Source organism: Engystomops pustulosus, chromosome 4 (genome assembly GCF_040894005.1).
Source record: "Engystomops pustulosus chromosome 4, aEngPut4.maternal, whole genome shotgun sequence".
NCBI lineage: Eukaryota > Metazoa > Chordata > Amphibia > Anura > Leptodactylidae > Engystomops > Engystomops pustulosus.
In genome coordinates this window covers 73,706,853-73,719,821 of record NC_092414.1, presented here as the reverse complement: position 1 = coordinate 73,719,821, position 12,969 = coordinate 73,706,853, and the positions used below count along the sequence as shown (strand labels likewise).

The 12,969-nt window shown below is 40.5% G+C and overlaps 1 protein-coding gene across 1 annotated transcript in view; it reads right to left on the bottom strand.

The window, feature by feature from the left end:
• Nucleotides 1-12,969, bottom strand: part of SNCB (synuclein beta) — a 44,119-nt gene that overhangs the window by 11,602 nt on the left and 19,548 nt on the right. Inside the window, exon 6 of the mRNA XM_072146250.1 lies at nucleotides 608-697. Within this exon, the coding sequence (XP_072002351.1) occupies nucleotides 608-697 (90 nt within the window). The remainder of the gene's footprint in view (nucleotides 1-607; nucleotides 698-12,969) is intronic.

Genomic DNA, 12,969 nt, shown 5'->3' with positions numbered 1-12,969 from the left:
TTCTTTATGAGGACCCGGAATATCCATACCTGGACATCAATTGTTTCAGTGGGGACTGTGTTATGCTTTTTTCCCATGTGGAGGTCCACTAATAACATGGGTTATATTGTCACTTTGTATTTCAATTACTTTCCATTTTTATGTAAAGATTGCCTACTGGTAACTTTCTGACAATCTTTTTTGATACTACATCTGTGTTCGTGCCTTCTCCTTTCAATAAGTTAATTTCAGGGAATGGAGGGTCTTGGAAATAGTGGCTTCCGTATTCCCACTGTGGATCACTAATGGTTTCGTACACATATATTAAAGAGGTACTACAATACTCTTTTCTTGATCACCTATCTTTAGCTGCATATGGGACCAAGTGACGAGTGGATATGATGTCACAGGCCTGGGAAGTGGGAGCTGTAGCAGTTTGATGTGGACACAGCATTTTGGTGAGCGCTGCACCTACTTCCTGTGACGCCATGTCACAGTTTTATTCATGTAGATGATAACTCACATATAGATAATACACCTATAAACTATATAAGCACTCTTTATGCTCAAGATAGTAATACAGTATGACAATAAAGACTTAGTTTTTACTAAGTCTGAGATATCTCACCTGGGGGGCTTCCTCATAGTTCTCCCCTTCTGGCTCCAGCAGTGGTTCAGCAGCAGGTTCTTCCAAAGCTTCCTGGCCCTCTTCTTCAGGCTAAAAATACAGAAGCAGTAGTTAGTAATGACAGTCAACAATAACATTTTTCTAGAGCTCTGATTATACAGAAAACATCAGGTACGATCTCATCTGGATATGAACATCAGATATCTTTAATATGAAATAAAAGTCATGCTGCTACTTAGAGAACATGCTCACCATCACTACACCTTTGTGTGCTTCATGTGATGAAATAGACATAGGGGCACATTTACTAAGAACAGTGCAGTCTGTACTATTTGCAGTTTTCCTGTGTATAGTGCAGAGTTCTCTAGATTCAGGATTACTGGCGCCGTTTTTTAATGAATTTGCCACTCTCTGTACTGCCCGGACAGAGTGCACCACATTTTTTTCGGTGCACCTTTAACACAGCACGTGTCACACATTTCAACTTTCCAACTGAGCCTCGCAACGGCCATTTCAGTGCAGAAATTTTGGTTGCATGATGACTTGTGCAGCTGCGCCACAAAAGGGTCACTGCTGGTGACATTTTTTCATATTTGTTATTATAAATATACCTCTTTTTATAATCTTTTTCTATAGTTCTACAAACCAAATTTAGTGATTTGCTTCAGCAGTATCATGGCCATAGGCAGCAGTTTTCTGGAGCTAATTCATTGATTTCTCTGTAGAGTTTTTTTGGACCGGCTTTGTGCAGCATCCATTTCAGTAGTTGAGGCAATTGTGTTGTTATCTTTTATTGTTATCCAGTCTGTGGTGTAAATAAGGTGACATTTGAATAGAAAAACCCTAAAAAATTGTCCAGTTTCAGGATATAGAAATAGCATAAACATAAAAACTTAAGTGTACCTAACATTTTTCTGGAAACAACCTGTCTTTAAAGTGTGTATTTATGTATATAAGCCTGATCACCACTGAATCTGCATATCTTCGAAAAGTAATTTCCACAGGACAGAGCCTAATTTGCTGATCAGTGGGGGTCTCAGTGATCAGACCCCCACAGATTATGAGAATGTGCTCAGAAGTCTCCGTCAGCTACATTGAGATGAATGGAACAGAACGGACATGCACAGCCCTCTGCTCCATTCATCTCAGGGAGCGACGAGGGGTCTAGCAGAGGTACCTTAGACCTGTCGGACCCTCCGTTCTCGTGATCTGTGGGGGTCTCATCACAGAGACTTCCACCGATCATCAAGTTAGAGCCTAACATTTTGGTGGTGAACCCCTTTTAAAGGTCACCCAGCAGGTCTTATTTGATATTTTATCATCTCTCTTTACAAGATATTACTTAGACTTCTGCAGCAATTTCCTTTCTCTCGGGTTAAAAGAGTAAATAAATAACAGATCAGGCCTTCTTCTATATCTGCTTGAATGTCAAAAGGCTGGATGTTGTATATATTGGGGGTCATTTACTAAGGGACCGATTCTCGTTTTCCCGACGTGTTACCCGAATATTTCCAATTTGAGCCGATTTCCCCTGAATTGCCCCGGGATTTTGGCGCACGCGATCGGATTGTGGCGCATCGGCGCTGGTATGCACGCGACGGAAATCGTGGCCGAACGAAAACCCGACGGATTCGGATAAACCACCGCATTTAAAAAAAAATCTGTCGCGGAGCTTGCACTTACCTACACTCAGCCCGGCTCGGTGAACTCCATCGCGTTCTGATGCTTTTCAGCGCAGCAGCACCACCTGGTGGACGGCGGAGGAACTACCTTAACAAATCCCGGCCGGACCAGAATCCAGCGCAGAGAACGCGCCGCAGGATTGAGAATGGGCCAGGTAAGTAAATCTGCCCCATTATGTTAAAATGTATAAATACAAAGAAAATTCTTTATGGCTGCTTAATTCTAAAAACAACACCAAACCTGTCAATGGTTTATGTGTAAAGTTGAGCAGACCCGACCCACAATATTCCGTGCCAAACAATTCAGTCCCCGTAAACATGCTTCAGCCAGAAGTTCTGCGTTTGGGCTCACCCCTACTGATAACATCTGCAATCTGTGCTGACAGAAGTCAGAGCTGTTAACCCTAAAAATGCCACTGGCACAGCCGCTGGCGTCATTTACATGTTCTTGCGCATGCATCGTCTGCATTTATTTAGGCCTCTTTAAATTTCGCATTCTTTGTTTCATTGCAGCAAATAGGCAAGATCAAAAAAGCTCTTTTTTTGCTCATTAATGTACACTCTGCACCCCATCTTGACAGAAAAAACAGAAATGAAGATATTTTTCCTAATTTATTAAACAAGAAAAACTGAAATATCACATGGTTATAAGTATTCAGCCCCTTTGCTCAGTATTGAGTAGAAGCAGCTTTTGAGCTAGTACAGCCATGGGAATGATGCCACAAGTTTTTTACTCCTGGATTTGGGGATCCTCTGCCATTTTTCCTTTCAGATCCTCCTCAGTTTCCTCAAGGTGGATTGGTGGACATCCATATTCAATTCTCCAGAGATGCTCCATTGGGTTTAAGTAAGGGCTGGGCCAGTCAAGAATGATCATAGAGTTGTTCTGAAACCACTGCTTTGTTATTTTAAGAATGTGCTTAGGGTCATTGGCTTGTTTGGAGTTGAACCTTTGGCCCAGTCTGGGGTCCAGAGCACTCTGCAAGAGGTTTTCAGCCAGGATATCTCTGTACCTGGTCGCATTAATCTTTCCTTCAATTGCAACCAGTCGTCCTGTCCCCTCTGTTGCAAAACACCCCCATAAGAGGATGTTTCAGTGTTGGGATTTAATTTGGCAGGTGATGAGCAGTGCTTGGTTTTCTCCACATATATCACAACCAAAAAGTTCAATTTTCGTCTCATCAGACCAGAGAATCTTATTTCTCATATTCTGGGAGTCATTCATGTGTTCTTTTGCAAACTGTATGCAGGCTTTCATATGTCTTTCAATGAGAAGAGGCTTCTGTCACCACACTCCTTAAAGCCAAAAGTCCAAACTAGTAGAGGGCTGCAGTGATAATTGACTTTGTGGAACTTTCTCTCATCTCCCTCAAACTCAGCCACAGTGGGCTTTTCTTTATCTCTCTCACTAAGGCTCTTCTCCCATGATTGCTTAGTTTGACTGGGCGGCCAGGTCCAGGAAGAGTTGTGGTTGTCCCAAAATTCTTCCATTTGAGGATTATGGAGGCTACTGTGCTCTTAGGAACCTTGAGAGCTGAATAAATTCTTTTTTAACCTTGTTCAGATCCTTGCCTTGCCACAATTCTGTCTCTGAGCTCCTTGGGCAGTTCCTTTGACCTCATGATTCCCATGTGCTCATCACAGCAAAGGGTCTGAATACTTATGACCATGTGATATTTTCAGTTTTTCTTGTTATAAATTAGCAAAAATAGCTATTTTTTTAAACTAGGTGCAGAATGTACTGGGCAAGAAAATTACTTTTTTGATCTTACCAATTGGCTACAATGAAACAAAGAGTGAAAAATTTAAAGGGGTCTGAATACTTTCTCTACGCACTGTATATTACGGCATTTAAATGAATTTAATTGCCAATGTCATGTAGGCACACGCACTGGTCTATGTGCAGGCCGGCCTAACTCGCCAAATCAGAACCCGACCCTTCAGTTCATCACTAAAGCTGAGCTGCAGTAACCGATGCAACCTGTGGACAGGTGTGGTGCTTTTTTTTTTGGAAGAAAACAACTATATTTTTCTTATACTGGATAACTCTTTTAATGACCCTCAACATCAGCTATCAGATTGTTACACTGTTACTAAAAATGATTGGTTCTGATTGGACCCATCTATGGAGTCAGAATGTAGGCTTGTATTTTCATTCTGCTTCTTATCTTTATGTCAATTGCAAAAGGTGCTACTTGTTATTAAACACCAGCTTTACAGTACTGACATCTAGACCTCTAGCAATAGCTTGCTTTTTCTCACTTTCATGCATACTGGTTGACGATTCAGCGACTAAAAAATTGCCAATGATTGTGAGCTTTACATTTATTGATCTACTACACAATATAGAGGCACTGCACTCCTGAAATACTAGCTTTGCTGATAGACTCTCAGATTTTTAGATTAGGAATGACCTCTTTACAGTGAAAGCTGAGAATCGCAACTGTGTCTATCACTGGAACATAAGGTAGAGGGCAGTCCACAGGGACCAGGGAGAGATAAAAGAATTGGTCAAAGCACATTTACTGCCAAGTAACCACAGTGTGATCTAAGATCCTGCTTTAGTCACCATGGTGTGGAAGCAGTCACATTTATATCTCACTTGTCACTGCAGTACCTGCTCCTCTGGTACCTAAACTGTGAATGCATTAATCATGTTTGCTGAATCTGTAAATTTGGAGAGCGAGACAAAAGCATTTCAATTAAGAATCCTGTTATTATGTGCTGAAAATCAATTATCAGCTCTTCCTGCTCGGTGCCATTATAGGCAACACTGTGAATACATACAGCTACTACGTGCACATCAAATTTGTCAGGGTGCATTATATGTACTTAATAATTTATACAGAATCCGGCACTGTTATTTAGCTAATACAATTACTTGATTCTCCAGATGAGCTACAATATGGCTAGTTGGCAGTAGTATTTACCAAGGGCTTAATAGGCATAATAAATAAAGTTGTAGAAGCGGTGGGGGTTATTAACTACAGTATTGAAACATAAAATATTCATTAAATGTTTTACAAATATTGTTCCAAGTTTATGTCTTGCAGGAAAAATTTATTGCAACAGTTACCGATGGTGGATGCTCTGAATATAAGGAAATTGACACAGATTGCTCTTTGACGCTACAGAGAAAAATCATGGTGGGCCGGTCATGTCATGGTCCAGTGGGGGTCTTCAGTGGAAAACTAGTAATGTTATCATGACCAATCACTAATGCACTGATTCTACTGCATTGACAATTCATAATCAGAATGAAATAAGATTCCAGTAGGAAGGAGGGCCAGCTCCTGCACACAACACAGGCTGCATCATATTTCTAAATATTCAGGACTTGAGAAGATATGGCTTTCAATTCTTCACTAATTATTAATATTTTCACCAGCCTGGACCACCAAAGATGGAAAAACATGTACTAACCACTCACCAACCTTTTCACCATTTACCCTTCGAATATATGTTGTCTCTTTTGATATCTGAATAAACCATTAGTCCACAAGGGATAGTATATATTAACCCAAACATTCAGAATTTACCCTGAACCTATGGCATCCAATATTAACAGCACCAACATGGCAGCATTAATGTGTTATGTAATATAAGCCTATTTTAGTTATAATTAGAAACATGATATGATACAAATGATTTATTCTCTTTTGCAAATGTATTAAAAAGAGCAGTTCTTTGAAATCCATTGGTAAATTTCCTTCATTATCTACTACCTTTCCAGTCTCCTAGCCAGTCTTTTTATTGCAAAGTATTTCCAAACCACAAAGCTTCTGTGTTCATTTAAGAACAAAAGGTGGTCAGGGTTAGAAATCTTTTATTTGAGGGAAAGAAGTAATAACTTGTGAAGACATTATAGAATGTAACCCATAGAGATTAGCATTCAACACAAAAACATTAGGGTTTCTAAACAACATAGCCTTATTCTCTTCATGGGCATATCATAAGGATTTATGGTGCATTATTTGTGAACGGTTTTAGACAGATGGCAGACACCTTTTAATCATATTTCTAGCATAAACCCAGCTCACAATTGAGCCCCTTTCCACCTATTTTAGCACAAGCATGATTATTGTGTAGATATCTTCTGTATGCTCATCGTAAGAGACTATGCTATATGGGATGTCCGGCATATTTTAGAGTAGCTGTGACCCAATGAAAAGAGTTGAATGAACCAGTCGAACTGCAGACACTTTAAGTTTACTGGCAATACATTACAGGGGTGTTCCCATTTCAGCAAATAAATGTTATAGTTTGAATAATGAAAAGTTATACAATTTTTCAATATACTTTCTGTATCAATTCCTGACAGTTTTTCCAGATCTCTGCTTCCTGTTCTGCCATAGAAAGCTTCAATGTTTACTACCAGTGGACAGAAATCTTTCCAAGGTCCCACAGGTGCACGGCTCGTTATATCACTGCTCTGATTACTCTGTGATACTAACGAGCCGTGCACCTGTGTGACCATGGTCAAATTTCTGCCCATGGGAAATTAAGATAAAAGCTTTCTATAGAAGGACAGCAAGCAGAGATCTGGGAAAATTGTGAGGAATTGATACAGAAAGTATATTGGAAAATTGTATAACTTTTCATTATTCAAACAGTAACATTTATTTGGCAAAATGGGAATAGCCCTTTAAAATTTTCAAAGTGACATGCAGTAAAAAAGCCAACTTGTTTCAAACAGATGTAATGTTCTTAATCAGTAGCTGTGACCCCCATTCAATATTTATAAATGGCAGATTTATATATATATATAGATATTAAATTCTAGTTATCCACCACAAATCACTTCATGATATATCACTTTCCAACTTAATATTATTTTATTGATCGGGAGGCTAGAGAGTCATTTTTCACTGACACATTTTTTGGCTTTTAAAGTTCTTTTAAAAAGATGATGTGGTGTTATCCTGTGGGATATGTTCATATCTAGAAGATATTGGATTTTGATGAGTTCAAACAAAATGATGTATCACATTGCAAAAACATATGACGATTTTTGCATGTTTAGTATGTACACATGGAAAGGTCCTGATGTACACAGTAAACATATCCATAGATGTATACTGGCAGGTGGTGGCATCATTTTTGCCTCTGTCTACAAAATATACATTGCATCCTGGAGACACTATATGAAAAAAACAGCAGGTTGCATCTTTCTATCCTGATTGAGAGAGTCATGAGAGGGGACAGATGTAACTGTAGGGCATCCGTCCACAGCCTTAGCTGAACATATAGTTGCAGATTTACTTACCCGGCCCATTCGTGATCCAGCGGCGCGTTCTCTGTGCTGGATTCGGGCCGGGATTTATGATGGTAGTTCCTCCGCCGTCCACCAGGTGGCGCTGCTGCGCTGAAGTCCGCTGGAATGCCTCGAAATACACCGGCCTATCCTGGATGAAGGTGAGTGAAAATTTTCGCGACACAATTTTTTTTTTTAAATGCGGCGGTTTTTCCGAATCCGTCGGGTTTTCTTTCGGCCACGCCCCCGATTTCCGTCGCATGCTTGCCGGCGCCGATGCACCACAATCCGATCGAGTGCACCAAAATCCCGGGGCAATTCAATACAATCGGCGCAAATCAGAAATATTCGGGTAACACGTCGGGAAAAAGCAAATTGGGCCCTTAGTAAATGACCCCCATACTATTGGTGTTTCCCTGGATATGTAAACATGGACAGACAACCATAACATTGGCAGCTACCAATTTTCGCTCCTCTTCCCATTTTCAGGGGGTAGGAGCTGAACTGGAAGATGTATCTCACTGTATGAGCATACAGTAGGATACATTGTAGTCCCCCTTTGTACAGATTTGTTGGGAATCCTCCTGTCATATCCTTACATTGGAAAAAAAAGAATGTGATGTGAAACAAGTCTAATATCGTATAGTCATTTTAAGCCAGACTGAATGAAATGCGGAACCATTTTTGGTCATAAGTCATGAAGAAGCCAAAAACTACTCTGAATCTTTGCACAGCCACGCAGTTTTAGTGGCCAGTGTCTTGCCTCAGTGTGCCTTTTGCGCCTCAATATCTTGCAAGATTCATTAGCCCCTGTGCCAAAATCATCCCTGTGTGAATTATAGCACGATTTGTGTGCCAAAAACACAGACCCTGCGACATTATAGATAAATGCCCAAAAGCAATTTTTTGGTAAATTACACTTTAATATACAGGCAGTCCCCTACTTAAGAACACTCGACATACATACGACCCCTAGTTACAAACGGACCTCTCGATATTGGTAATTTATTGTACTTTAGTCCTAGGCTACAATGATCAGCTGTAACAGTTATCAAATGTGTCTGTAATGAAGCTTTAGTGTTAATCCTGATTCTTATGACGACCCAACATTTTTAAAATCCAATTGTCACAGAGACCAAAAAAGTTCTGGCTGGGATTACAATGATAAAATATACAGTTCCGACTTACATACAAATTCAACTTAAGAACAAACCTACAGACCCTATCTTGTATGTAACCCGTCGACTGCCTGTACTTGTGCATAAAAAGCTTATTTTATAAATGTTGTCCACTTGCTCCACATTTGTTATAATTGGTATCATTTTTGCTATAATTTCAGACATTTTATTAAGAGGTTTTTTAATAAATCTGTCACAATATTAATAGCTTTTTCACACTATGTTAATTGATGCCTCTTTTTCTATGCCAGAGCCTGGAGTGGAGATGCAATATTTTTCTGATATGTGCAATCTCTGTGATATTTTTAAATCCTGCTGTCATGGGTGCCCCTGAGAACCATGTCTCAGGTCGCAGGCGCAGCATGTGCCTCTGTGTGCCCCTCTGTCTAATTTACCTTGCCAGTTTCCAGCGGCATCCTCAGCGGCTCAGCGCACGCGTCCCCGCCTCCTACGGCGCGCCCGTCAGCTCTGTAAAATTCTAAGGGCCAGTGCGCCAGTAATTCGCCCTTACCGGCTGCCAATTCTGTTAAATGGCCAGCCCCTTCCTGTGTCCCCTGACGGATCTTTGTGCCTCATAACCTTATAGAAAGCTTTATTCCTATGCCTTGCGACTGTTTGCTGAATTCCCGTTGTGACCCTGGGTTAGGTTCCTGACTTCGCTCCTCCGCTTCCTGCCTTGACCTTTTGCCTTGCTTCTGACTCCGATTCTGTGCAACCTGTCCTGACCTCCTCCCTGTCACTGTCCACGATTCTGTGTCACAATTTGCACTTTGCCTTGGCCGCCACCACTGGCAAAGTCATGCCTGTGGAACGACCTGGTGGTACCTCGCCACAGCAAGTCCAACCTGCTTTGCGGCGGGCTCTGGTGAAAACCGGGTGCCACTTAAACCGACACCTGGGAGTAGAGTCTAAGTTATTGTCGGCGGTGGTACAGAGGATCCACTACCACTGATCCTGACACCTGTAAGTTATAAATGTATCCATACAATTTAGGTGCTGTCAAGAAGAAAAAAACGTAACTTTTAATATTAATGATTTAAAATTACTCCTCAAATAAGCTCCAATCAGAGATATACAGTAACTCCAAGGGTCAAATCCGCAACTAAGTGTCGAGAGTAAATGCAAATAAACAGTGTAAATGGTTGGATCTTACCAGTTGTCCATGGTTGCAGAAGTATTAGCTGAGCCAACGTAGATATGAGGTTGCAGGACTGATAACCGATGCATATTTTTGATAGGGCAACTAACTTCACAAATGGGACAGTGCTGGTACTGCCCTTGTAAGAAGGGGATTCATTGGGGTTGTCAGGAGACAGTTTGTCAGTTAAGGGTGTTGTAGAGTAATATATCCTGATGTCCTGTGACGTTTATCAGTCCTGCAACCTCATATCAACTTTGGAGCATTTTTTAAAGGTAACCTGTCACCAGGGACCTCATTTTCACTAAAGACAGATTGTAAAAGCCCATGACACCTGCAGTGCAAAAATGCCTCTCTGCCTTTTCTAAGCATTTTCATTACAATATAATTGTGTGTTATAACTTACTCTTGCATCCTGACAAAATCCTGGGGTAGTCACAGGGGTTGGGCTTTAGTTTGGATGCATTTCAAAAAACAACATGTGACTTATCTGAGCTGCAGGCTGCCTCCATCTTTGTGCTTGTCCCTCCCCCAGTGATATCAGGCTGACCAGGCTGTGACCTCTTTGAAGGAGCAGGAGGAGGGGCTGTACAGGAGCACAAAGGTGGGGGCCAATCTCTGAGGAGTGAGTAACACAGACAAGGCACATGTTGTTTTTGAAATGCATCCAAACCAAAGTCCAGCCCCTGTGACTACCCCGGGATTTTGTGAGGGTGCATGGTAAGTTATAATACACAATTATATTGTAATGCAAATGCTTAGAAAAGGTAGAAAGGCAGATTTGCAATGTAGGTTTAATAAGCTTCTGCAACCTGTCTCTAGTGAAAATGAGGTCCCTGGTGACAGGTTCCCTTTAATCATTAATATTAAAAGTTAAGTTTTATTCTTCTTAACAGCACCTTGATTGTTCTAATGTTTTGAGTTTTGTCTGGTGTATACAGCCGTTAAATCTTGTAGAATTTTATATTAGGTTTGGAATAATTGGATGGGTTCCTTACTGTTTGTTGTCAAACAGTAGGATATATCCAATGGTAAAATTTCTTGCGGGTTTTTTTTATAGGTAAAATGCAACTCTCTCTCTAATTTATTTCTAAATACTGGAAGGAAAGATGTCATATGCTCAGGGACGGTTTTAGACAAAGTGGTGCTGTGGGCAAAACTAAAAGTGGGACCCCGAAATAAAACTATTTTATGAACGGTCACAGTCAATAAGAGACTCCTTTAGCCCTGCACAATAATAACACTTTGTAGTTACACACAGTAGTATGATAAGTATCTGTAATATGGGACTGTAGGAGAATTTTATAGGAGATAGACTGATGATAGAAGATAAATATGAAAGATTATATAGATTTATAGATAGATGATAGATTTATAGATGCATAAATATATAGTAGATAATATATAGCCAGATCTAGCTTACATCCCCTATATTTGGTAGTGTGAATTTGGGCTAATGCAAAATACTCATCAGAATACTGCAGTGTTCATGTATAATACATTCCGTTTCCATTTTTCTTATTTTACAACAGGCCTTTTGTATTACTAGGAATGGTAACTCTTTAGCTGATTTCCCTTCTAGCTGGGAATTATTATATCTTAATTTACCCCACTGAAGAACGAAAGCCCCCCTGTCTCTGTACTATGCATATTAGATAAATCAAATAATTAGTCTAATGTTATGTATAGCACCAATACTGTGCTCCAGTTACATAGAAAATAATCTCCCCATAAAGCCGGGCTGCTGAGAGTCACAGCACCATGCTACGCCTCTGTATACAAAAAATAATACATCAGGTAAAACAAATCAGTCGTGTAAAACTGGGGAATGAGCCTGTATTCTGAGTGTAATCTGCAAGAGCAGAGGAGAGGGCCACTCATAGCTGTCTGTGGGTCATATGAACAGAGGGATTTATAGGATCAAGAGGAGACTTTGGGTGAGGGGGGCAAGCTTACTCCCACCAATCATTCCCCAGCTCGGCATGCAGCCTTCCGTCAGTGCTTGTTCTCATCCTGGCAGTATAAGCTGTGGCCTCATTTTCTCAGCTGTTGCTATTTATAAGCTAAGCTGGAAGCAGTCCCTGCATTGTCTGAGGAGCGTGCGGACTCCAAGATCCTTCTTCTTGCTGCAGCAAGCTTGTATCTCCTACAGATTGCCCTCCTGTCTGTATGCTCTTATTAATATCCATTACCTTTTCTGCTACCCTAAATAACACCCGAGAGCTCTGTAACAAGTGTTCTTCACAGACATTGCATAACAAAAGGCAAAAAACATTTGATGTTCTAGCTACATGGTAAGGTGGGCATGTACATTAGATGGAGAAAGGCTGATGGGTGACATCAAGTGTAATAGTGATTGCCTTGATTGTTTTGTGGAGACATTTTAGTTGACATTGGCCATTATAGTTGTACATGAACATGTAATCAGATCTTTCAAGGAATGTTCTAAGAAAACTCTTCCAAAGAAAGGTGTTTTAAGAATGAAAGTTTGACCTGGGTGTTAATGATATATTCCTCTACAGCGGCCATCTTGACCCAAGATAACTAAACAGAAGCCATTTTAGGTCTGACCTGGGGGGGGGGGGGTTATATTGCCCACTCTATAGCTATATAGTTAAATGTCATGCTTCAAACTCCATCCTTTGTGAAAGTGTGAAATTTCTGTGTTTTCATTTTCAGCGCTTATCTGTCTGAAGTTTCTCTGCCTCGTGAGGCCATGTTATAACTTAACAGAGCAAACACAAGGGCAATTTGTCTGAGAAACAAGGCCTGGGAAGACAGTGCATGATTTATTAACCTTTTCAGAGAATGTCCTTTTAAATTCATTATGGCCAATAGCATTACAGTATTCTATCTCCTTGTCACGCCCCTTTGTTTCTGTCTTATATATATGCAACTGTGCACTAATAAACGGGGGACATTTTCTACATAGACTAGAGACTAATGTGTGTAGAGGTTTGTTCTCATCCTGGTACCAGGGAGCCATTTTTGGCCATAAAAAGAGTTAATTTGAAAGTCACCTTTACAACATGAAGTAAGGGTGGTTAAGCCCTAGATAAAAATCTCTAACATGGGTGTACAACTCAACTGTATACTGTATTAGATTCACA